Genomic DNA, 26,350 nt, shown 5'->3' with positions numbered 1-26,350 from the left:
GGGGGGGGAACACAAACTAGACACTGATCTTTTACAAGAGGTCACAGGCCAAAAAGGTTGGGAACCACGGGTTTAACCTTCAGTGCGCTGTATCTTATAATGTGATCATATGCTTCTCTATGCAAAATTTGAATCTGAAAAGTACCTAGATACTCCAGCTGTAAGATAGATATAGTGGGGTATAAAATAAACAATATTTCCTTCTGCAATATAGTGTAGTAGAAGTATAAAGTAGCATAAAATAGAAAATTACAAGTAAAAATTACACAGTACATAAGTAATTTAGAGTAATTGTACAAGTAAAACTAGCATATAACCAGAAACAGTTTGTTCATGTGAACTAAAGCAATAAAGTGACCTGTCTCTAAAACTATAGCTGTAGTTAATGAAGTGACAGGTTTCTGAGTCACAGTAATCTAAATCTTTTTTATTTTCCTTTTTTAATCTTAAAATATTTATGAACTCATTTACAATTCACACCATCACTGTATTTTTTAAAATGCTTTTTAAGATGCTTTGATTGTTGTATTTATCAATTCTTAATTGGAGGGAACTTTGCCTCTGTTAAAGAAAAACTGTCAGTAAGTCAAAAAAGGACACTGAAGATAACATCACGTTTACACCGTAAAAATATACAATTTTGACTTTGGAATACCATCCTGTCACTGTGGGATATTGAGTATAAACAATATCCCTGAGGGCACTCCGTTCTTACCTCAGTCTGAACCATGGCAGGCCGCTGGGTACGAAGTGTCTTCACTGTCTGGAAGAGGTCAACCACTCCTTCGTACCTCATCCTCTCCAGCACGATGCTGAGGGTGATGAATACTCCGGTCCTGCCCACCCCGGCACTGAGGAGCGCACACACAGACACAAGTCTTTACTTCAAGGCCCCGAAACTCTTTGTGACTTTAATGTCCAAAATTAAGGAATGAAACTAGTTGTACCTTGGCGACTAATTTGAAGTTGCTCTGAATAAGAAAGCCAAACTAGAATGTGGATTTATTCTATCCGCCAAGGAGCTTTTGCTTTAGGTGCTGTTTGCTTTCTGGATAAATCTTTTTCCACATGTAGATGATAATAAAGTATTTTCTAGTTTTTACTGAATGTATGGTATGTCAAGTATTTAGAATTTAAAAATACATAATAAAGGCACAGCTGAGATGATGGGGCTTCAGATAGGCACAACCATATTTTGACATACTGTCATTCTAATAGTTCTGGAAATATATCTACGCATAAAATTGTGGTTGAACTTGCAGATTTGCATGTCATAGAAGACTGGACTTTTGACCTCGGCAGAAGTCTGTCTGAACTGTAAGCATATGACATTAATTATAATACCTATTTTTCACTTTTGTTCATATAATGACCCGTATGCATAATACAGTTCAGCAGCTCCAAAAACTTCAGCCTCCTAAGTGACAATAAAGTTGAATAAATGCCTCTATAAATATTATAATCTTCACGAAGGAAAGACTTTCTGCCGACCTAATGCATTAGACTGCATTACTTCCAGCAAGGTGTACCTAATAAACTTGCAATTTAGGGAGTGAAATTCTTAGAAATGTTTGAAATTCTGAAATACCATTTAAATGTGATTTTCCACGCATGATGATCTAAAAAGTGTTTAAGGATCAAAGTGCAGACAATTACAGGGAATCTGAAATGTGTTGTACATTATCTCAATTGCTTGTACTTTGTGATTGTTGAACACCAATTATATACCATTTGAATCTGCAGAGAGAGTAATAAGAACTCTGCTGCTACATGATCAAAATTCAAACAGTAAAATGCCTTAGTATATAGAAAGCAGCCATATTTTATGCTTACAGATTTGTCATCATTTTATGATAAATCTGTGCCAACTTTTCTCCTTACCTGCAGTGCACAGTGATTGGTCCATCCTGTCCAAACTGCTCCTTGGTTTTGTGCACTTGTCCAATGAAATCAATGAAGCCCTCTCCAGTTTTTGGCACTCCTTGCTCGGGCCAGTCAGTGAACTGGAATTGGCGGATTGTTCTGGACTGGCCATCCTGTGAAGCAGCAAATACAGAGTTTAAGACATTTAAGAGGCACATTGCACTGGTAAGTAGAAAAAACGACATGTAGGTGATATATATTGTGTGAATAATTCAGCTAAGGTTTTCTGAATTTCTTTCTGAATTTCTTCAATTTCTCTCTATGAGCAAATAACTCTCTTTTTCGCAGTTTGTGTGCCTCGCACCTCTCTGTGGCCTTCGCTTTAATTAGCACTCACAAACGAACATCACAGCACAGCTCCCCAGTCAAGGTCCATAAGTACGGTAACCCTGCTAGTTTTCACTGCAGCTATCTAATCTTCTGATTTACACCTGGGATACAACACGAGCAAAGCTGACAATCTGGTAGGAGAGAAAACCAGCATGGCTGTGGCACTCGAGGATCTGTCTCTCTTTCAATACACATGCTGTATATATAGATCGTCACGGTGTGTGTGTGTGAAAGAAGGAGTGGATGTGGGATTAGAGTGTGGTCCTTCTGATGACAGTAAAGTATATTTATAGCTCATTGAAACTACTGCATCACAGGGAGTTGCAGTACTGGCCCTCAGGGATTGGTGGCTATGCTTTTCATGTATTCTCACAGTGATCTCAAAACACGCATCCACATACAAACATACACACACAATCCATAGAGCAAGCATACTGTTACTAAATCTGGGCAAACATGTTTGATGGTGCATTCACTTGATGTCAACTTGTCAGGAGAAATAACGCGGGATGTGTTCTGATCATCTCTACCTTGAAATCACAGTCGGTATAATTCTTAACACTTAACGTGACTGTCAGCATTTGTATGAAAACCTAAAATTAAGATGGATTTGGGTTGGATGGTTGTGTAAAATGGCATTCAAAACACACAGACACAGACACATGCGAGAACACACACTCACAGGGACAAAGCTACAGACATTCACACACAGAGTGAATGCAACATACTCTGGCATCTGTGACTTTGAACTCTCGGAGGATGTACTGGGGCATGTTGTACTCAGCCATCGGATCCACCACAAAGTACTGGTACCTGGCTGAACGCTCTGCTGGCCAGTACTGATGGCACTTCTCCTACAAAAGAAAATGGAAACTTTAAGTACCTGTATTTGAAGTATATTTTTCACACATTGAGAAAAAAACAAACAAACAAAAAAACAAACACTTTTACATAATGACTGCTCGATGTACAAGATATTATTAGTATGGGATTTTGTAAGTTATTAGTCATTTTGAGACATGAAAAGGTCTCTGCTTGCAAAAGAAAATTGAGGAGAGACTAATCTGTGGCTTTGAAATATTGGCTGATTCATCTCAGGTGGCAAAATATTTACATAATTTGTTTGTGTTCATAAATACAGCGATGATGTGCATGAGGGCTTTTTTCATAAACTGTGATTAGGGATGAGAGGGTGATAAAAGCTATAAAATGCAGTTGAGTGCTGTCAGAATTACCCGCATAATCACAAAAAAACAACTCAATCAAAGATATTATGGATTCATTCAAACGAGTACCAAGATGACTACACTGATTTTTTTCGTTAAAGGAACAGTTTGAAGTTTTAGGAAACAGCTTCTTTGCGTTCTTGCTGAGAATTAGATGAGATGTTTGACATCACTCTCACACCTGCCCATTAAATATGAAACTGGAGCCAGCAGCTGGTTAGCTTAGCATAAAGACCCCAAACAGGCAGAAACAGCTCGCCTGGCCCTGTGGGTCACTGAGATTTTGAAACTCAACCCTAAACTTTATTGAGTTCCAAACTAACTTATATTACAAAATTAGAAGTGTATATCGTGTATACCTATTTTTCATAAAGTGTGATGCAGTCTTATCAGTATGCTTGGAATGCAACCAATTATTGACATATCTGACACAGTAGCATGCTGGTTTCAACCCAGATGAATTCCATCCATGGTGATAAGCAAGTTAACTTTCACCCAAAGTTACTGTTCAGGGTTGGAATGAATTAATATTTGAGCAGTGTGATGAAGTAACTGAACTGACCCAGCATATAAAGACTGAAATGGTCCAGTGACCTTACCGGTGCTGCATGCATTCATGTACAGTATGTGTTTGTGTATTACCCGTCCCATCTCTCGTAGCTTGGTTAGCATGACAACAATGGTGGAGTTGTGCTCCCACAGCATTCTCCAGAAGTCCTCTGTGGTCTCTGCCAGTGGGCCCTGTGTGGCCAGGTATGCCTTCTGCTGTCTAAAGACATAACACCACATAGAGGAGACAGAGATTAAACATTACAAAAAATTATAAACATTACAGTGCTTTTATAACTGGTAATATAGCACAAATATAGCACACCAAAAAGCAATATCCAGAGTGCTGCTGTTGCATAGTGGTTAGGAGGGCTGAAACGTTTCATCGGGAAACTTGAGAAATTCGAGTAACTTGATTACTAAAAAGCATCAATGCAATATTCTTGCATTCTTTGCTTCGTTTAATCTGTCTAACTATGACATGTGAAGATGACATGATTTGATGGCATGGATTGCATATGGAGGAAGAGAAAATAGCGAGGAACAAAGAGAAGAGACAGGGCAGAGAAAAAGACAAAGTGTCAAAAGTATGGAATCATTTCAAGCTAAAAGATACAACAACTCTGTACTGTAAAACAGAACTAGTCTACTAGCCTACCACAACAGCACGAAGGCAATGCTTCAAAGCATCTAGTCTACGCATTAAGTCCACGGAGCAGACCTGAAACAAGGTAATGTTAACAACAGACATTTAACATACATCATGATTACTAGTCGAGGTGAAGGCTAGCAAAGGTGAGGCACAATTCTTAGATGTAAATGTACAAACGTGAGTTTGTTGTTATGTTCTCCGACTGGTTTAGTCCATGAATTTGGGTTGTACAGTGATATGAGTTACCAAGCTGATCCCGGTACCGGGGATGCCAAGCAAAAGTATTTCTTATCCAATTAGTTAATGAATCAATGGAATAATTAGATCACTGAAATAACCGATAGCTGCATCCCTAGTGGCTAGCAACAGACAAGATATAAGACATGCAACCAAACTGACGTCTTAGTGCTCAAAAGCATTGAGACACACATTTATTCAAATAAAATTCAGAGGCTAGGGAAGAGCTTTCTGTGTTAATCCACTTTTGCTCTACGAAAGCAACACATACCATTTAGTAGACATTTAAATATGAGGCACCGACAGTTGCATGACTTGCAGGAAAGGGAATCAAAACCCACAAGACCATGCTATTAAAATCATTCAGCTGCAAATTGTACAGTATGTAAGGTTCTGTTACTGTCTTTGTAGTGTTTGTCAAAATGTATCTACCCTAATGCCAACAAGACAAATTCCTACACATTTAATGAAAACAGAAAATAATCCTTTGCAACTGTCATCATCATTGAGCTATTCAAGCCTGAATAGATCCTCCACTTCTTCCTCCTTCCTCATTGTAACACAACACAGAATGAGGGAGGGAGGGGGAGAGAGAGAGAGAGAGAGAGAGAGAGCACTAAACTAGAGATGAGCTCATCCACTGAGGTGCCAGAGCTGTGCTGGTGTCCTACGTGACTTTGGTCCAGCTGAGCAGTTTTGTTCTCAAACAGCAGGTGGCAGCAGTGCACTGATCAACAGAGTGAGCAGGAGCTGAGGAACCCAACACACAACACATGCATGATTGCACACCCACACACTCACATGTTTGCAGCACATGTGAGGTTGCATCCAGGTGTGCGCATGTATGCGTGCAGTAGCTTCACATGTATATTCAGACATGCTACTACACACGCGCACACACTCAGTCACACACGCTGAGCCTAGGCTGAACAACTAATGAAGGTGCTGCAGGCAAGGCACTAATGTGGAACCGGGAGATTAGAATATGCTCAGGGCCTTGCTCGCACAAATAAAGAAACAACAGATTGGTGGAGAGGAGAGGAGATGGCATCCGAGGAGAGAAAGGCAACAGAGTGAGGAATCAAATTAAGGAGATGAAAACAGGGGAAAGAGAAATGCAAAGCACAGAGAGGAGATGTACAAAGTAGAGGGAGTAGATGTAGAGGGGAAAATGTGCAGAGATGAAAAGAGTAGACACTGCTCTCTCCAGCTGGTCATAAAAGTGCAAAGTAGGACTGACTGCTGAGGAGGAGACGATAGGATGGGAGAGGAAAGAAGAAAAGCGGGAAGGAGAGAAGACAAGGGAAGAGATAGGAGGAAAAGGAAGAAAATGAGAACGAAGGAAAAGGGAATGTAGGAGTAGAGGGGTAGAAAGGGGAGGGAAGGAGAGCTAAGCAGGGGATGAGTGTTAAATTTCAAATTGATAGGGTGGACCCCTTTAACCTCCCCATGAAGCAGCCCCTAGCCAAAACAACAACAATTCTAACCATATCACACAATACTGACTTCTCTGCACACACTGTCCTGATGAGCGCACTGCCAAACAGCACAAAGCACTCTCTGCATCATCCCACATGACTGCAGTGCTTGAGGACATAGTGTTTCATTTCAACCTCATTACAATGCTAAAACTCCAGCCTGCATCGGAGCATATCCAGGGCTCGCACCCCTGATAGCATAGCTGGAATCAATGGTTCGCCTCTCATTAGCTTAGCATATTATTGGCTTTTCTTGAAGGCGCTGGGGTGAAGGGCACTGGAGGCCCCTGTTTAGTTTTTATTTATGCCCAGGCTTTAAAAGCAGCTTAATCACACGGGCGCCACCGGTGCACACAACAGGTCCCCACCCGGATATGTCTGTCTCTGCCATGATGTCTGAATGGAAAATTAAGATGGCGAGTGGGAGAAGAGGGTGGGAGGAGAGAGAGTGAGAAAAAGAGATGCGAAGGAGACAGATTAAGGAGGAGAACAGAGACAGTGATAGAAAGGGGTAGAAAATAAAGAAGGAAAGGGAAGGAAAAAGAGAGAAAAGCAGAGAGCAAAAAAAGGATGGGGAGGGTTTGGAAAGCACACTTCATTACAATACTCTCTTGCTGCAATTATACTATTTACGCAGCAACAATGGAGGGTCGGCCTCTGCGGAGCACCTTCTCATTAACAACAGGACTGGAGAAAGAGGTGGGAGTTAGGGGGGGAGAGGGGGTGGAGGTGTTGTTTCGGTCACAGCCCAGTATGAAGGAGAACCCCATATAGACAGAATGGCATTTCAGTCTCGCTAAATCCATCCCTGCGCTTTACACTTGAACCACAGAAAAGTCAGCTCCGCCTGTCTCTGCCCGTACTTATATAGATATAAAACAGAGAGCTGCCTTTTCATCTTCCTCCCTCTAGGAAGCAATTTGGACTCACATAGCACACGAGGACATGCAGTAGCTTCGATATGAAAGCAGTAGTGGGCTCAGCCACATTGACAGAGCTGGGAGTAATTCTTGCAAGTGGATACTGCCCACTGCGGACTCATCTTCGGTCCCCTCCCATACATTTTTATCTAGTTTTTCACACCTGTAACAATCTCTGATGCCAGAAAACAACTGCAGATCTGTCACAGTCAGTGCAGTCAGGAAGGTATTAGGAGAGTGATAGAACAACTTTTGTTGTGTTGGCCCTGTGCCCCAGGATATTGGATATGAAACAAAAGAAAGACTGTGAGGTTAAGGTGCAGAGTCTGATTAAATTTAAGGATGTTTACATCCACATCAGAGGAACCGTGTGGGATTATAGCCCTATTTCAAGAGAGAGAGAGAGAGAGAGTAATTGTAAAGTTAACATGTACTCAGTCATTATGCCTATGCTATACTATTTCCCTGTGTGGCAATAAAAAAGATTGTTGGTTGCTTTGTATGCATGTTTAAGATCACTGTCCTGCTGCCTTGTCCTAAAGTTTGGGTACTTTGTCTAAAAAGAGGTCGCAAGTCCTTCACTGTTATCACAAAATGAATGTGAACATCCTCAAACACCTTTAAATGGAAAGGCTTGTGTTATTCTATAATTTCTTAGTGTCAAAGAATGCAATGAAAAAAACATAATCTATAAACTGATCGTAATAAGAGATGGACTAATGCATTGTTGATTTTTAATGGGATTTGTTCACAATAAGATAAATCTAGAACGAAGCAGCCTTGTCCTTGAAAGCTCACAGTCAGCACTTTAACCTCACAGTCATTGTCCATCCATCGTCAACCGCTTATCCTGCATACAGTCATTGTATTCAGCTCAAATCTTGAACGTCCTCTGCTGACCTGTAGCCGTCAATGCAGCTGGCATTGATGTAGTCAGAGCCCTCGACGCCACGGATGGGCTGCAGGCAGACGCGGGTGGACTCAAAAGGCATGATGTTGACCAGGCGGTTCTTGAACTTGTTGCAGGGCAAGTTGGCACTGATGAAGCGTGACGTGTGAGCTTTGGAGTTGGCCAGTCTCTGTTTAGTAAAAGGTGGGAAGAAATCAGTCAGGGAGAGAGATGGAGAGAAAAAAAAATAGTGATCCATGACCTGGAGTAAACAAACAAGGAGGTGTGAAACGCTTCCTTGTCAAGTCTCTATTTAGACTTAAGGTTTACTGTCAAGATATATAAGAAATTCTGCTGGTAGGTATAACTAAGTGCAGTGGACTTGTCTCTTATAGAGTCCCAGAGCTTGGAGGACTGTAGGCGTGAAAAGCTAAGTGCTGGCATTGGACAGAGCACAGATGGACAGCACAGGAGTGTGTATGGACAGTCATGGTACTCCGGGATAATTTGTGTGTGTGTCGTGGCCAGACTGTGTGGGCATGGAGGCTGTGGCCCCACATACGCCGCAATCATTCTCTCACTCTTTCACTCTCCGTCGTTGGCAGGAGTGTAGATACTATTATCACTTCAAACAGAATGGATCATGGTCATAAGAGGGCTAATGGCAGAACCGCACAGGGAGGAAAGTGTGTAATAACATCACAGTCGATGGCTATTGACAGGTGTGTGTGTGATTGCGAGTCACCTTGAACACCAACTGTGTGTATGTGCAAGTGTCAGTTTTTTGTAATTCTCCATGTGTACGTGTGTGGATGTGTTTGGGAGTGTCTGTTCCGGTCCATTTGTCCCTGAAACATGTGACTGTAGCTGCTGGTATGTCTCAGCACTAATGTCACCGTGACAAATCCCTGTGCATTGGCTTATTTGGTAAATTAATTATTTCGAACCTGCTTAAACCTCTATGTGATCAACCGTCACAATAGCGACACCCTGGAGAGAAGGTCAGAATTTGCAACTGCAGTCTGATGCCCTTTTGATGACATTAGACAATAAAAGAGCGAGTGCAGCCTGGTGCTTGCAGATCAGACTGGACTGAGAAACACATGGAGAATGGTACCATTATTTTTTGATTTTCTGTTAATAATAGTTAAAACTCACCTCCTGTATATTGTTACAATGTCTCCCCTGTGACCTATCCACTGCACCATTTATCGGAAAAGGTTGTTCTGATTTTTTAAGTTAAATGCTTCATTACATCCTGCAGGGGTCAACTACAGAACTTGTACAAATTAAAAGTTAATTTATTACACTGAAAAAGTCATCAAATAGAGCCTTAAGTAACACTTGTCTGAGGTATTTGCTTATCAGTCACCTTGAACTCCAGCTCCATGGCAGTAACCGTCTCGCCGGGCGGGGGCTGGGTGAGCTTCTGGATGTGGGCGAACAGGTTGCGTGCTGGCACCTCCGTGTTGCCGCAGGTGGCGGCCTCAAGCAGGGCTTCATGGATAAAGATGTACTGGTCCTCAGTCTGGACCATGTAGTTCCTCTGGGCACGCATGCAAGTCACATGGCCGTATATGTCTACAGATTTCTCGTGCTTCATGCGCTCTAGCATGGCATCGATCACGATGAAGCAGCCAGTCCTGCCCACGCCCGCACTGAGGAGGAAGGGTAAACAACTTTATAACAACTTCTCTCTCTCTCTCTCTCTCTCTCTCTCTCTCTCTCTCTCTATATATATATATATATATATATATATATATATATATAAAAAGATAAGTATCTTATCTGGGTTTACATTGTATAACAAGATTCAATGAAAGTGCAAACACAATTATAAACATCTACAGAGAAAAAAATAGCACTAAAGCACAAGGCTATGAGGACTGAACTGGAAATCCAATGCCCTTGTAAACTATTTAATCACAAAAGTAGAGTACAAATGAGTTCTGTATTATAAGGTGTCAGTTTTCAAATGAGGATGTGGATCTTTTGCTGTTCATACACTTACTGCGATATATGCACTGTATGTGTGTATTAAAATGCAACTTAACATTATATAGAGGTTATACGTACATATAATGTGGTCAAAAAAGGTATGGAAATCAAAAATTGAGATGTGTCAAGATGCACTGAGAATAGTATTGTAATGGAAGGTAAGTTTTCCAGTCCTACTATGTAATTGCTCTCCATACTTGACAGCTGAAATCTGGACATTTTGCTTTCCAGGTTAGTTGATTTACTCCCTCTAGCACAAAAACTGGATCATAATGACATTGTTGCTGCAGATGCACAAAGTTTGTGCTATAAGAGGCATCCAGAGAGGCTTTTCGACTGGCTGGAACATATGCAACAAAAAATGATTGAGCTAAATTCATTGGGAAGAAAAACATCTCTGTTGCATGTGGTGTCCTTTAAAGTTTACTGGCAATGATCTTTGATAAAACAACAAACAACTGTCAAAAATTTTATGGTAAGAATTAGCAGTTCATTTAGTGTATACACACATACTGAGCTCATTCCCCTCTACACTCACCTGCAGTGGACCACCATGGGTCCTGCGTCTGGAGGATTGCAGGCTTTCACTCGCCGTAGGAAGGCCAGGATGGGGGTGGGGTACTCTGGCACCCCGTGGTCTGGCCAGGCCATGAACTGGAACTGTCTGATCTCTCTCTTCTCACTGGAGCCATTCTGCAGGAGAGTCAGAGGAATCAGTTAAATAGAAAGGACTAAGTTTGAGCTTAGGTGGATACCCCGACGCAGTAAATTATAATTGGCAGCTTTTTAAAGAAAAACTTGTCACACTGTGCAAAAATGTTTTGAATAGGTTAACGTCACACTGTTTTGATGAAATTCTACAGTTAGAACTTGAAAAGTACAAGTAATTTAATTGTAGCTATTTTAAGCAAAGGTCTCGAGGTGACTCATAACTTTGATAGCAGCACATAATGTGCTCTACTTCATGGCTCTGATCACTCTGCGAGTGTAGGTGTAGATAACGCGTATAATTTCGGAATTGAACTTTCTTTCTCAGAAACGGTTTCTTGGCATTTTCACCATTCCTGATTGAAACCAAGTAACCGCTGCAGATGGAGATATGCATTTAATTAGGAATTATAATAATGTTAGAAATTATAAGTGAGTAATGGAAAAAGAACAGGCAGAGGAGAAATAAAGGACGAAACATCAGTCACATCATCATGGCACTGAAGTGTATGAATCAAAGTGAAAAACCAAAATCTTTAAGTAAGAACAAGAGGCAAATCTTGGATGTTGAAAACCAATTACAGCAGTGAAAAAACTACTCCAATGGTAATAGCCTTTATTTGTCTTCAGAAAAATAAGAAATTACATTTTAAAATGTGACCGAACGATGAACTGCTAGAAACATGTCCTTCGTGTGCATGTCACTACTATATGGTTAACTGCAAATGAAAAGGGCAGTACTATACCTTGTAAAGGGCGAAAGTACGGACACTGTAAGTGGCCAATTCCACAGTGTCCAGCATGGTGACCTGGATCATCCCATACGTCTCTGTTCCTCGAGACGGCCAGTACTGGTCACACTTCACCTGGCAGAGCAACAGAAAGGGCACACTGTCAGGAGTGAACTGCCGCTAACATCCACCACAAGGCTGGTGAGAGGCTTGTAAGACCACACTGATTAACAAGTAGGGAAGATTAGAGAGGTCAGATCAAAGGCTTTGTCCACTGTCTAATTAAAAACGAAGACTCAGAGTCAGCTGCTGTATCTTCTAAAAAATTAACACAAGTGAACTAAGTACGTGCATGTGCGTCCATGTGTGTCTGTATTTGTAGCAGACTTCAAAATGGCATTAAAAAGCCCACTTTGTCTTTTACCAGCTTGTGATCATTTTCAATTAGCTAACTGCCGGATGGTTTGCAACCCTTTGTAATGTATGGTTTTGGCACATTTGTGGAGAGAGATGTGTCTGAAAGCCTGTTTCCCCTGTCGTAAAGGGACTGGCCACCTTGCTGCGTATGTGCACAGAACAAACTTCACTGTGGATGAGGCCAAAGATTCTCCAAACACTGGCACTGAGTGGCTTTGCTTTAATAGGTGTAGCTACGAGAGAGACTGGCCTTTGCCACACTTTTATATTACTCCTTCTCTCTGGCAAGGCTCAATTGGCATTAGACTGAAACAAAAAAAGGACTTGAGAAATTGTCAACAGTCCTCTTCTTCACTCAAACATTTACATGAACCCATCCTCATCAGACTGATGAAAGTAGCTACTGGCTGTCACTGGAGTTTGGCTGCAATGAGGCGTCAGTTATGGAAATGTTGGGCAAATATGTCCTGAATAATGTGAGTCAAAAATAGGCCATGCAGTAGCACAATCATGCTTAATTTGATTTTTTATAACACCTAATTTAATAGTTGTTCAAAAGGTCTGTGAGTTTATAGAGGCGATGAGTCACATCATTATCTAAACACTTGGCATAGCCCGCTTGATTGGTCTTGCTTCTACGTTTAGTCGATTTTCTGTGGACATTTTCAAGACTAAAATCTTGTTTGGAAAAGCTTGTGACATGTAGTCTGAATATGTGGGACAGATTCAGTCCCTAGCAATTTTCTCCACCTACAAAGTGTCTTTAATAAGAAGACAAAAAAAAATTTCAGTCAGTCAAAGACACTGAATAATAGCGTGGGCTGAAATAAACAAAACATTTTAAATGTGTGTGGGTAAAGTTGGTCATTTCACAGTAATACTAGAAGTGTGTTCAACTCATTTCTTACACATAGAAACTGAGCAAATGCAAACTCTGTTTTAATGTCAGAATTGCTGGGACTAGGATTTGCCGCTATTGATTTGGATAACATCAGAGGAAGAGATATGGTGCGGGTAAGCTAATCATATTGCTACTGCAGTACCGGGCTGACATTTGGAAGCACCTTGGCTGTTTCAGCAAGCTGGTACAAATCGACAAACTGAAATGCGCTAAAATTCTCCCCCTCACATTTCACCTCCCCCGGGTGACAGCTCCCATTCAGAGGAAGAGGTAGACCTTGCAGTAGAAACTCAACTGAGTGATGAGGAACCACTAGCAGTACAAACATATAGATTAGCAGTCACTACTGTAATGAATATCTCTGTGCTGTCTGGGGTTGGGTGGCATATTCTCCCTCGCAAACACACACATAAAAAGATACACACACACACACACACACACACACACACAGACTGCAGGTTTCACTATCATCCGCTTCTACTTTGAACCTTGCTTTTCACATGTCGTCACCTGGCCTTTTACAGAGAACACACATACCTCTTATCTAGTCACACATGCAACCACACACACGCACAAGTGAGTAATACCTCTGGTGTCATTTCAAGTCCTGACCTTTTAGAGTTTTAACTGGTAATGATAGAGCAAGAGGAAATGCTGAAATTTGCCTGCTGCCAAATCTCATCATATTTGTCATGTTTGGCATAAGACATCAGTCTGGCTGGGTGGTGGGAGGTTGAGTCACTCACCATATGTGTATGTCTGTGTGCGTATGTGAAAGAGAAATAGACAAATAGAGAATGCGCATTTATGTAAAGAGAGTGGACAAAATAACAGGAATCCCTGAAAATGTAGCAACACCTCGTCTACCCAGTGAAGGCAGCTTTGTGCAATGTTTTGTCTTATTAAATGTCTATTCATTATCAACTTGTAAACACTGTTTGTCTGACGCAGTTTGCAGTCTGATAGGATTTTTCAGGACAGTTCCACATATTAAATAATCTTGTTTTCAGGACGGATGCACAAGCAATTTAATCAATTGAATTAACTGTTAGATGACTCATATTCAATTGGAAAAAGTCATTTAAAAATTGCAACAGACATTTATATCACACACATACTTAAACTAAAGATTTACTTCTCTGTATAGCGGAGGTTGTAATTGGGATTTATATACATATAACATTGTTTGAAGAGTAATTGAACACCAAAATGTTCTTCGAGCTGTTGGCACATTATATAATGTTTATGGAAAAGTCTCCCAATAGTATAAATGTCAGCAATGCAGATAAAAACTCTCTGCTCTTTTTGGAGTGGAGTTAAACACTCCCTGCTGGTTTGGAATTTACACAAAGCGGACTCTTCCCCATTTGATGATGTTATCCTGAATATTTCAAGGTACCCTGACACAAGTGGGCAAAAAATGTTTCCATCGCCGTTGGTGGAAGGCTGGTTTGGTCCTCCACAACTCACTCCATAGTGTTGGCAAGCCAACTGATTCTCAGATGTGTGTGTGAGGTGGGGACAGGCTGACAGGCAGTTTCATTTCTCTTTAGGTTCCTTATGTTGTTGTGTTGTTTCCATTATTTTCTTCCTGTGTACGTATGTGAGGCAGTGACTCTGAGATCAAAGCAGGAGATCATTGTCATCTGTCACAGAGCCCTGAAATTGCCACTCAGACACTAAATATACAGAAAGGTATTTTTGAGGATGAGTATATCCTCGCTGAGATCAACTGAGCGTGTATTAAAATTCATGTAATCAAACATATCCGTGCTGCAGATATTCTCCAAGGTACAAATAAATGAGCTCTGTTCCAAAAAGAGAAAGTGTTGCCACAATTTGAGTAAATGATTGATTACATCGATAGCTCAAAATTAAAACAGATGATGGTACGTTTTGAAGGATGGTAAGTAATTTAAGTCTTGACAAAACAATTGCTGTTTTACAGACTCAGTATATATACTGAATGATGAACTGAGCTACAGCACCCCGCCCCCCTCAAAAAATCAATGTCTAGGATTTTGGAAATGAACTCTTTCATTTACAATCCCTGTTACTTCCAGTTCGTAGTCTGGGGACTTTCTTTCATTAGGGTACCGTATGCACACTAATAAAGCACCAGATACTGGCAGGGCTCCATGCTGATTTAGTTCCTCCAAAGACTTTATAGGCATGATTTTGTGATGGTAATTAAATAAACCCATCCCAATTTTGAATCTCAAGTTGCTCATGTGCTCATTTTTTGCTTTTATTAGCTTGAATGTATTTTTAGGAGCAAATGGGTGTTGTTGGGTGACAATCCCCTTAACTTCAACTTGAGTTTTCATTATAGTGCTGTGGCTTTTGAGTGCCTAATTCAGGAAGTGCCAACACAAATGAGGCACTCAGTGTCTATGAAACATTGGCTTGGTGTTGCAAAAATAAACATGTAGCAATCAAGTACTGAACTCTTGCTTAGTAATAAATAATAAAATAAAGACTTTGCATTATTATGAAAATCAAAATAAAACTGTAATGTACATGTTTATAATTAAGATGAAAGTGTTTCTTATTTTTAGTAGTTGTGCACATGCTGTCATCGTCTGCCGCTGCCTTTTATTAAATCAAACCGAGGCTTTTGACTCTATGTTACACAGCACTGTAACTATCCTGTTATATTTTCTATATAACTCTTTTTAATTGTATTTAAATGTCTTTTTATATTGCCTTATGTTGCTTTTACATTTTGCCTTTTATGTTTTATGTAAAGCGCTCTGAATTGCCTTGTTGTTGAAATGTGCTACACAAATAAACTCGCCTTGCCTAAAAAGCTCTTGTGCAATTCGACTTCACAAACAGGAAGGAATTCATGCAGAGTTTTCAGAGATTGCTGGGGACTCGGGAAAAGAGAGCAAGATGAAGCGATACTGTCTGCAGACAACCAAAATATCCTTTGAAGTCCTTGTGACTTTGATCAGGCTGACAAATACCGCTTTAAAGTTGAACCGGGCATCTATATGCCCTCAGGCTTTGTTTGGTGTAATGTTACTTTGGTTTTAGAACTACATTAATATATACATATATGTGTCAGGAAACTAAATTTCTGGCCACGTTTCAAATTTCAAACACTGTATAGTATGCCGTAGTACTATCGACTTGTGATTTGTTTTCCTCCAAATTTTGCAACTCTTACCATTAATAATTAATAATTATTATTATTTTGAAAGTTCGTTGCTCACTGGCTCTGAATACACATACAGTCAAACCATGGGTCACAGCCTGCAAATCACCCACCCAAACAAGCAGCGGAAGGAGGTTTCAGCTCAGCAGACAACACTGTCATCTCTTTTCCGTATTTTTCCACCCGCGAACCGTTATCACGGCAGCCGCTAGCTTGTTAATGACGCAGCCTATCAAACAACTGAAACCCCCCCCATTGTCCATCCCGATGTTTGAATGTAGACATCTCTGATGGTAACTTATTTTAACAAGCTAGATAAAAGGTAATGCCCTGGCAGTGGCAAATAGCTTTGGTTTAATATTTGATTTGATTACATTAATGTTTAGGTTATAGGTATAGGTTTAATATTTTATTGCTGCTGTGTAAAGGGAATACTGCTGGTAAAAAAAGTGTTTGCAAACCACATGTTATTACACTTTTGTGTATATAGCAGTACATTTAAATTACAAGTGCGCAATACACTACTTTAGAATTCATTATTCAATTTTGTGCGTAACAATGCGATTAATCGCGATTAATTGCAAGAAAATCATGCGATTAATCACGATTAAAAATTTTAATTGTTGCCCAGCACTAGTATGTAATAAAGAATTTGAGTGTACACATGTTCATGAATCAAATACATCATAGTGAATGAACTCAGTGATTGATTTTCTCTATGTTTTACAGTAAATGACACAGTGTCTCTCCTTACCCGTGACTTCTCTTCCAGTCTGGTCATCATGACGATGGTGCTGGATCTTTGCTCCCACACCATCCTCCAGAAGTCACTCAGTGTCTCTGGCAGTGGCCCCTGTGTGGCGATGTAGGCATTCTGCTTCCTGTAGCCATCGATGTAGTTGGCATTGATGTAGTCACTGCCTGGAACGGCTGTAACAAAGACAGGAAGTAAGGAGGTTTATTTGATCTAATAAGGTTTTTCAGAAACAGAGATCAGATCAGGATCTGAAACATTTTAATCACAAAGCATGATACGTTTACTGATTTTCTTCTTGCCGATTTGGGGCACATTCACACACATGGTACAAAGGCTATCTGCCTCTGTCTATCACTTATCATGCATGGTGGTTTCCAGTGTTTATGATGAACACACTATAGACGCTTTCATCGGATGTGTTGCCAAGGTGCCCAGCCCGCAGTTAACTTCCATTCTGTTTGTTTATCACTGGGTTTGTGTTTACTGGCTAATACGGTGAGTGATATCCAGTACAGTGTTTCCCATACATTCATTTATTTGTGGCGGCCCACTACATTATCAGCGGTGACTGCCACATATTGATTTCCATTTTGTTTTTACTATTTAAGATGGGAAAACCTGTATTTGACTGCATGCACGCAGCGCATATTCGCTCAGCACCTCCTCTCACTCGCTCCCTCTCTCCCATAAACACATTGACAGCGGACCAGTCTGTGTATTGAATGGTTAGTGTTATGAACACCGCTGCACATATCCGTCCAACGTCAATGTCAGAGATCCCCCCTGCCGTGGTCGCCACAGTTACGCTGTCATTCTGGGGGAAAAACTGCGGTAAATTTTTGTTCAACGGGTCTGCTAGTGTGAACTTATCACATTTCAATTTGGCCAAGTAACGTTTCTTTTCTTCAACTGGCAGCTAAGGTTATTTACTTGTTATGGATTGCTTGTGGAAGTCTGCTGGAAGTTAAGTTTGGGCACATGCGCAGTACCGTTTGTTTATATTTTTACTGTTGAAAGCGTCTATAGTGATGCAAAAAGGGCACATGTGCTTTGTGGATAAAACTGGAGTTGTTGTAGAGCAGCAGCTGCAGGCATACAAAATGTTGTTGCTACTTGTGAAGGAGGTCTCAATCGATGGTGGCCTCAGTCAATGGCTATCTGAGGGGTTAAGTGGTTACATGAGCTCTTACCATCAACAGAGGTGAGTACCACTCTGGAGTGGTCATAGGCAATGACGTTTGCATAGCGATTCTTTGGCTTGTTGACTTCCATGTTGGAGTTCTCCCAGGTAAACTGCTGGCCAGGATCAATGGACTGTGAAAGAGGGCAGCAAAGAAAATAGACAGAAAAATGGAAAGATAGTGATTATAAGAGACAAAGAGACACAGACAGAAAGAAAGAAAAGAAAACAGAAGCACAAAAGAAGCCACATGAGTGTCACATGGATAAAATGGAGCAAGACAGGAGGGTATGGGAAAAGAGCAAAATGACCCTACTGTCACCCATTCAACCGCAGTACACTGTGGACAACACAGCCTTTAAATGGAACATATACCAACACCTTGTCGCTAGAAAAGCCACAGGTAAGTGGTTTTATACTGTGGAGGAGATTGTGCAGACTCAAGCTATCATGTAGAAGCGCCATAATGCTGGCTATAATGCAACTACTTCTGGCCCATGAACAGGTTAATTATTGTATAACATTTCATACCATGAATGCTTATGAAGCATAAATACTGATAAAAGGCACTTGCTTTGGTGATGGTGAAGAGGCAACCACAAACACTCATCCTCTCCCTTTAGGATGGTCCTTTTGAATGACCTAATTCTGAGTCACATGCATGACTTCTTGTGTTAACCATGATTCCTCACATCCTCTGTCTTTCTATCTTTCTTTCTTTTCTCATCTTCTATATCCTATCTAGGATTTTTGTTTCACCCTCTCCCTTTCAGCCTCTCACTGTTTCCAACCATTTCCTTCTTACGTCACTTGTCTATCGGGCTAAGACGAAAGTAGACTGCATACATATTGATTTGGGGAGATATGTGACGGCCTCTCATCCTGTGGCTCGATAATGTCACAGAGTCTCTTGTTATTCTGTATCGATCCCCCTCAGCTCACACCGGAACCATATCCACTAGTTCCCCAGACCTTTCGCCTCACAAATCCAGCAGGAGTCACACCTTCAAAATTCCTTCACTTACTTAATGTGGCTTTACCACTAATTTAATTATTAGAGGTTATTTTATGTCAAAACTTATTGGCTAATGGATAAAACAAAGGGTGCAAGGTAAGATATTTCCTGGTGTTTTGCTTAGCTACATGTAAGGCTGATGAGATTTGCCCTTCTATAACAATGAACTCAATTTCTGTCCTATGACAAAACTTTTCACTATGTTTTCACTCTTATGGAAGTTATATACAGGCTATTTTAGACTCAAAGTTTATTTCCAGAGAAAGCCATGTACATCCAATTTGTTTTTGAACAAGATATGAAAAATGTGGAGCGCTCATATGTAAGAAATCTTCCACTAGAGCTCCAAATTGCTAAGCAGTGAGAGTCATGTGTATAGGCCTATTGCTGCTGAAGAGCTCAGCACTGCCAATTTCTCTGTCCGTGCCCGCCAGTACAAAGAAAAAGATTTCATTTGCAGTCAAAACATGTCATATCCATTTGAGAGCTCAGTGAACACAGTGGGCACACTAGACTGATGACAACTAGCAAACAAGTGAGGTAGAGATGGTAGAGGTTAGAACAAACACCCAAGGTATTCTCACTGACACATTGGAAATGCTTTCAAATGAACATAATGATGCTATGACGACTGCGGCATGATATTGCTTCCTGCAATAAAAAGATTGTCAGGGGGAGCTCCAACATGCCTGATTGACAAATTCTGCTCATTACCCAGTGTGCTCATTGCTCAGTGTGAGGCGGACTGGCGTTGGTGGTGGATAAGGAAGTGTCAGGCCGTCTAAAACATCAGGGAGAGGAAGTGGTGAAGCCTCTACAAATTCTGTGCCTTGGGGTAAGGCGCAATGGGAGCAGCCGGCGAACGTGACTGTGACAAAGCGCCATGAGCTCTGCCACAGCGCCTTGGCTGGCATAGAGACGGGCGGCCATCTGCCGGGCCATGGAGGGGGTCTTCCCTGGCTTGGAATGATGCGGAGAGGGAATGGGGCCGGGCTGGTTGCCTGCAGTCATACAAGCCACTTCTCTGGCTTGATTCGTTTACACTAACTCAACAGGCCGGGAGGGCGATGTGCTGGAGAGGCACTGAGCAACACAATAAAGTACTTACTTGAGTGCAGATTTTTACCAAGGCCTAATTATCTCCCCAGTTATCTGTGAATTTCTAAGTGAACCAGATAAAAATCCATTAAAATGATATACTATATTATATATTGCACAAATTTACATCCAAAATGATATGGAATTTATATTTTGTCATACGTTATAATGGCTTTTTCTTACAGATTTCATACAACATCATACTTTATTATATATTTTAGTCATTGATATGGACAAAATATTATTATTAAAGCAATACAATTCAGCAGCTCCACAAACTAAATCCTCCAAAATGATCATGAAATTGAATCAATACCATCATAAAACAATTTTAATGTACTACACAAAAAATCATGTATGAAATCTGAATGAATAATGTTTATGTAGCACCATACGGTTTTAAAAAAAGCATAACTACTGGGTAGATGATACAATGGTTATATAAGCCCCTCAAATAGATATTTCCACAGTAAACACTGGACAAGGCAGATAACAGAACAGTTACAAAATGTTGGCTAAAGTTTGTGCTTCTGGTGATTCTTGCGGAAAGGTCATGAGGTCCGCAAAATATATTTGTTGTTTCTCTCGGAAGTGTGAAACTGCACAGCAAATTTCATGCGGTAGCAACGTATGCTGTTCACACACAAACAAGACCAAGGCAATAACATTTTAGTTGAAGCTAAAAAAAAAAATAAAAGAAAGATCTACAATCATTCCAACACCCTCGTTGGATCCATCAATGTGAGGAATAGAGTGGATTAGACAAAACAGATCGAACAATCAGAACAAATAAATAAAAGACAGCTCTTGTTTTTCTGTATTCAAGGATGCGTCTCCTCTTCATCTGGCCTCGCTTCGTCCCCAAACCAACTACGTGCCACTTTAAATGCAAATTTGCTCCCTTTTTTGGGGGGAGGAAGAACACTGACAAGAGATAATCCCTCACCAAGTTTCATCGCAGAGACCGCCTGCAAAATAACATTCTTAGGGGAAACATCAAGACGCAGCCAGATTGCTTAAGCAACTCGCCACCTGCTAGTTTTGTGAAAAAGCATCTCGCAGCATTTAATGTAAGTGTTGGTTTCCTGGTGGGATTGGTAATAGAGTTATAAAAATGACTGAAGAATGACTGTGAAAGAAGTCTTCCATAATCCATTAGAATACATGTATATGGGATCAAAGAGGCACAAACACAAAACTTCTTCCCAGACAAGATAACAAAGAAACACATTTATATGCTTGAAAGAGAAGGAAACACTGATACAGTATTTAGTACATGTTTCTCACCTCATACTCCTGGGAAAAGCGGAGGCTGTCATTGGCCTTCAGTCGCTCTATGTGGTCAGCAAGGTCAATGACAGGAATGGGCGGGTGCTCCCTCATTCCTGGGAGAAGAAGAATAGGAAGAGGAAGAGAGGAGAAGACAAAGAAGAGTGTGAGATCTGGCTGTTCCTCCATCAGATATGCACATGGACTTATACAAACACTATTTCGACCACAGGGTGAGTGAGGCTGCCAGTGGGACCATGAGGTGGCTGTGTAACGGTGAGCAGAGTGCATTTTGTTCAACAATGCATGAAGAGAGGGAGAGAAGAGAGAGGACAGAGAGAGCGCACACGTTGAAACAGGCTGGTGACATTTGGTGATATCGTCATGCTAAGTGAGGAGGACAGAGGTGGGGCTGGCACGGCGATGCACATGAGTGACTGGGTGAGCATGCTCCTGGAAGGAAGCAGGAGGCAGACATCTCTCTGACTCCACAACGCTCAATTGGTGGCAGAGGTGGGATCAGAGCAAGAACCCACAAGTCTCTACAAATCAGTCACACTGTCACTTCCCAGATAGGAAAAAAACTGACTGGTCACCAGCCAAAACTCATTTCTTTGAAAATCTCTTTCCCAACAATAGACTATCTTTCGTCCCAGCCTGGAGCGCTTGGGCTGGATTAATTTCAAACAACCCCCCTGCCGTTCTCTAGATTTCTCATCGCCGGGTTATTGGATGATTTATTGCTAATCTACCGACACAAATTCCCCCTGTGCCTCTGAACTTGGCAAGGCTCTGTGCTTAAACGGATTGCTGGGAACTTGCCTTATGTGTTAAAAGTTAACTGTATGCGACGCATGAAGAAGCTCTAAAGTTATACATGGAGCATCATTAACCTTACATATAGCCTTGAAGTCAGAAAGACACTTTAAAGAGGTATAAATATTAACATTAGTGCCTTTGGTTGAGCGCATCTATAAGGTCATGGGTCATGCTTTCAGATGAGCGACCGTTGCAAACTCATTATTGCTGTAATGCTGACGGCTAATGGCTGGTAACTATGGCCACGGCACAAGATGAAACCTGACCAATTATACTAATTTAATCCTATCACACAGAGGGACCTATGAGCACATTCACATCAGTGTGTATGTGTTTGTGCGTGTTCAGCCAGGTCTTTTACAGCCATGTTGTTGGGTAAATGGAGAGTGACGCCATTGATAACAAGGCTAATGTACGGCAAGTGTAACTGTCCGCACTGCTCAACTATCCATGAAACCATCTATTCATCTGCCTCCGCACCAAAAAGGTGTTGTGGGAAGTTCACAGCCAAGACAGGGCATTGCTGCATCCTTGGAGCGCCAGAGGCTACAAGCTTGTGGGCTTGTGATGTCTGTCAGGATTGCAACGGGGGAATGGGAATCAGGAGCGAGTGAGAGAGGAAGAGAAACTGCATGTGTGGGAAATACACAGTAGGTGAGAGAGAAAACTAACTTGGAGTGTTGGGGCAGCGATGAGAGCTGGGACCTGTAGAGAGAGAAGAGTGAAGGAGGGAGGAAGAAGAACACTCAATCAATGGAGATGGCTCAGGATCAGACCAGTATCCGCAAATAACCTTTTAAGCTGGTTGGAGTGCGCAGCAGGTGGTGTTTGCCCTCTCAGGACAATTCAAGTAGTGTAGTCTAGGTTGTTAAACAGAAGTGCATACAAAGCTTGACTTTAAAATACTCCCCTGTGACTGCTCATTGTAAACTGCACAACTGAGTAAAGGGCACTACACATACATCTGAAGTGTTAAAGGTAATTTTCATTTTATCAAAACGTGGGTGTTACAGTTTCGGCCATCATTTTTTGTTACTGGTAATGCCAGCATTGCCAGCTGGGAACATGAAATGTTGGGGTCAGACAGGTTAGGTCAGAGTAAGTATGGTTGGTGAAGTTGAACCAGGAAGTCAGTCTGTAAACACTGATGTTTAGAACAGTTTGGGTAATAATTTTACTATTTGACTTTTTGACTGTTTTCTCTTTCAAATAAGTCTGGCTAACCTGAGGGTTTATTTAAACCACTATCTGACTGCTTGTATTCTGTGCTCCACTGGACTTTTTTAAAACTGATTTTCACAGATATCAGCAATTAGCTAAAATGATGCCCAAAACTACAACCCCCGGTTATATGAGAGTCTGTGACTATTTTCTGTAAATTGCACTACTCTGTAAATGGCATTATAATGCTTTCTCTAAAGTGTCAAACAAATGGATGACAGTTAAGTATTATAAATGCTATCTGAACCAGGTCTGCCAAGGATAAACCAGGTCAGTTACTGATCGAACCACACGCCAGCTGCGGGAGTGCCAAAAGGTACAGTCAAGGTCTACTTGACAAACCAACATGCTGGAGACATGAGCTGCAATCAGTATCAGAGCAGGAATGTTCACCAGCTGTGGGCGAATCAAAGAGAGAAAGAGCCAGAGGACAGAGGAATGGGCTGTTCAATATTCACTCGGCCTTGGAATCTCAAACGTTTTCATGAGCTAGTCGCAGCCTTGGTGATTTTTGATAATCACCACTGTTGAAGCAAAACACAGAGGTGGAAAGAGAGAGAAAGAAGGAGATAAATGTTGACATACAGAGAGGGGGGGGGGCAGAGAGAGAGAGAGAACGAGAGAGAGATTACCCTACAGGGAGAAATGGAAGACAAAAGAGGAAAGAGGAGGAGTGGGAGGAGCGGGAGAGGTAGCACTGCTTAATTCCTCTGCAGGGGTTCAAAAGGCTGTGTGTGTACGGTGAATGGGATCTTTAATAACCCGTGAGAAGGGCTACACATATCCACACACACACACACACACAAAACACGCACAAACGCGCATGCACCGGAGCTGACATTTTCTCTCAGCTCCATTGTTCCCTTCGCCTGGCTCACCTTGACATCAGAGGCAGCAGGACTCATTACCAGCTAGGGGGAATGAAAAGAGGACCGGGGGAGGAGGGAGGAGATCAGCAGGAAAAAGGAAGAAGGCTGATGCTGAGGCGGGCACCCTGAACCCCCCCCCCCCCCCCCCCCCCCCCCCCCCCCCCCCCCCCCCCTCCACTGCACGCGGATGGAATCTGAATTCACTTGGACTGACTCCACTGGTACCGTAAAGAGGTGGGCATGACAGCAAAGATGATTTGTTTATTTTTTCTCATTGACAAATTGTTATTTTTACATCCTGAAGATAAATAACAAAATAAGCAGGACTCATGAATTTCATACAGCTACACTAGCTACAAAGAGATCCATTAAAAGAACAGGGAGGCAGGCGTTCACTGCAGAAGAAGATTGGTTCTGGAAAGGCTGTTCAGAGTTTAATTGAAAAAAAAAAAAAAAATCACAATGCATTATCCACCATTTGAGGGAGAAAAAATACTTGAAGATAAGATAAATAAAAAAAGATATTAAGGAACACTATTAAAGGTATAAGTCACCTTTGGATATTTGGATATCATTGGATATCAGCATTGAAGATAGGACCATCTAATGAATTTTAGGGAGGATTTTAATTTTGGAATGAAGCAATATACTTATTTTTAACAATTTTTTATGATAAAAATGTTGACTGAACCTGCACTCTTTTCCTGATTAAAATGTACATACTTAGTAATCTACAGACATTGGTGCAATGCTTTACAAACTTGCCCAATACAACAAACCTTCCTCTGTTTACCACTAAGGAGGTCCATGAAAGGAGGTTGATTCATGCCATATTAGAAATATCATGACTTTGAGTTTCCAACTTGTAAATAGTGTACCTGTCAACATCCAAGTCGTAATTATGACTAGGGGAAATGATGAAAACCAATGAAAAATCTTTAGTCTCAAGTCTGTCATTCATTGTCATTGAACCCAAATTTAATAGACATGGTGTTATATTGTCATTGCACAGTATTTTAATCCTCACACGTCCAACTCTGAAATCATACAACCATCAAGTTGTCATCATGGGAAACTTTTCCATCTTTACCACCCATCACATATGACACAAATGCAACATAAGTTAATTTATTAAGGGCAGTTGCTGTGGGTAAGCAGAGCAAACTTTATCTTATCTATCTAGCTACATGTATGATTGTCAGACCGTTGTTTATTACCTGGGGTCTGGTAGTTGAGTCTTCTCATCTCCACAGGGTCGGAGGAGTTGGCCAGCAGGGAGTCTTTCACTCCACCTGAGTGCTCATCTTTGGGTAGGGGTGATGCTCGCTTCCTGAGGTGGCAGAAACAGACAATAAGACATTAACCACATCAAGCAGAGACCACCTACATGCTTAATACGAGAGCGCTAAAGTAACCATCAATTCCTCAAGCTAAGTGCAAGTGGAAATGACAGGATGATTAAGAATGACATCAATGTTTCCTCTATATGGTTAGAAGGAAATGCACACTTTCACTCTGTTGCACACTTAATGAGGCTAATGGCATAGTTAATGGTTCTCAAAACTGGTTCTGAGGACCAGAAATTCAAGAGAAAAGTAGGTACCAGGGCATTACCCCCATTAGTTTGCCAACTGGAGTTTAATGTGTTTGAAGAAATGCCATCATTTTCCTGGAGTGGGCTAGGTTGGGTTTGTTTGCTGCTGGATAGGTGACAGCTGCTGTGTGGGTACATGTACATGAGCGCAAGTGTTTGTGTAGCATAGATTTAAATGTACGATTTTCACTGCTGTGTGTGTGCGCTAACAACACATTGTGTTTACTGGCTTTCCAGATTGAGAGGAAAACAGGCGGATGCTGTAATTAGCTCATCAGCTGGGTGGCACAACACTGGGTAATTAGACCAGTTCTGCAGCACCTGCGCTGCCAGGCCTGGACTAGCTGAGTTTAGCATAGCGCAGAACACACCAGCACAGCTCGGACTTGCTCAACTCAGTCGACCGTAG

At 41.3% G+C, this 26,350-nt stretch overlaps 1 protein-coding gene and 1 long non-coding RNA gene across 7 annotated transcripts in view; one reads left to right on the top strand and one right to left on the bottom strand.

Moving 5' to 3' along the window:
- LOC123972869 (receptor-type tyrosine-protein phosphatase F) overlaps positions 1 to 26,350 on the bottom strand; it is a 166,445-nt gene that overhangs the window by 2,129 nt on the left and 137,966 nt on the right. For 4 of the 6 annotated variants that reach the window (XM_046052594.1, XM_046052595.1, XM_046052593.1 and 1 more), the window contains 13 exons: positions 25,565 to 25,677; positions 22,930 to 22,962; positions 21,457 to 21,554; positions 18,067 to 18,190; positions 16,874 to 17,049; positions 11,657 to 11,776; positions 10,741 to 10,895; positions 9,577 to 9,862; positions 8,216 to 8,394; positions 4,122 to 4,248; positions 2,982 to 3,107; positions 1,882 to 2,036; positions 716 to 851 (listed from right to left, as the gene is read on the bottom strand). In XM_046052594.1, the coding sequence (XP_045908550.1) occupies positions 716 to 851; positions 1,882 to 2,036; positions 2,982 to 3,107; positions 4,122 to 4,248; positions 8,216 to 8,394; positions 9,577 to 9,862; positions 10,741 to 10,895; positions 11,657 to 11,776; positions 16,874 to 17,049; positions 18,067 to 18,190; positions 21,457 to 21,554; positions 22,930 to 22,962; positions 25,565 to 25,677 (1,828 nt within the window). The remainder of the gene's footprint in view (positions 1 to 715; positions 852 to 1,881; positions 2,037 to 2,981; positions 3,108 to 4,121; positions 4,249 to 8,215; positions 8,395 to 9,576; positions 9,863 to 10,740; positions 10,896 to 11,656; positions 11,777 to 16,873; positions 17,050 to 18,066; positions 18,191 to 21,456; positions 21,555 to 22,929; positions 22,963 to 25,564; positions 25,678 to 26,350) is intronic. The other 2 variants (XM_046052597.1, XM_046052598.1) reach the window with 1 other exon arrangement.
- Positions 1 to 26,350, top strand: part of LOC123972874 — a 31,636-nt gene that overhangs the window by 4,089 nt on the left and 1,197 nt on the right. The window contains exon 2 of the long non-coding RNA XR_006825491.1: positions 1,888 to 2,088. This is a non-coding gene — a long non-coding RNA (uncharacterized LOC123972874). The remainder of the gene's footprint in view (positions 1 to 1,887; positions 2,089 to 26,350) is intronic.

Source organism: Micropterus dolomieu, linkage group LG06 (assembly GCF_021292245.1).
Source record: "Micropterus dolomieu isolate WLL.071019.BEF.003 ecotype Adirondacks linkage group LG06, ASM2129224v1, whole genome shotgun sequence".
In the NCBI taxonomy this organism is placed as follows: Eukaryota; Metazoa; Chordata; class Actinopteri; order Centrarchiformes; family Centrarchidae; genus Micropterus; species Micropterus dolomieu.
This window is presented reverse-complemented; position numbering and strand designations above follow the sequence as displayed.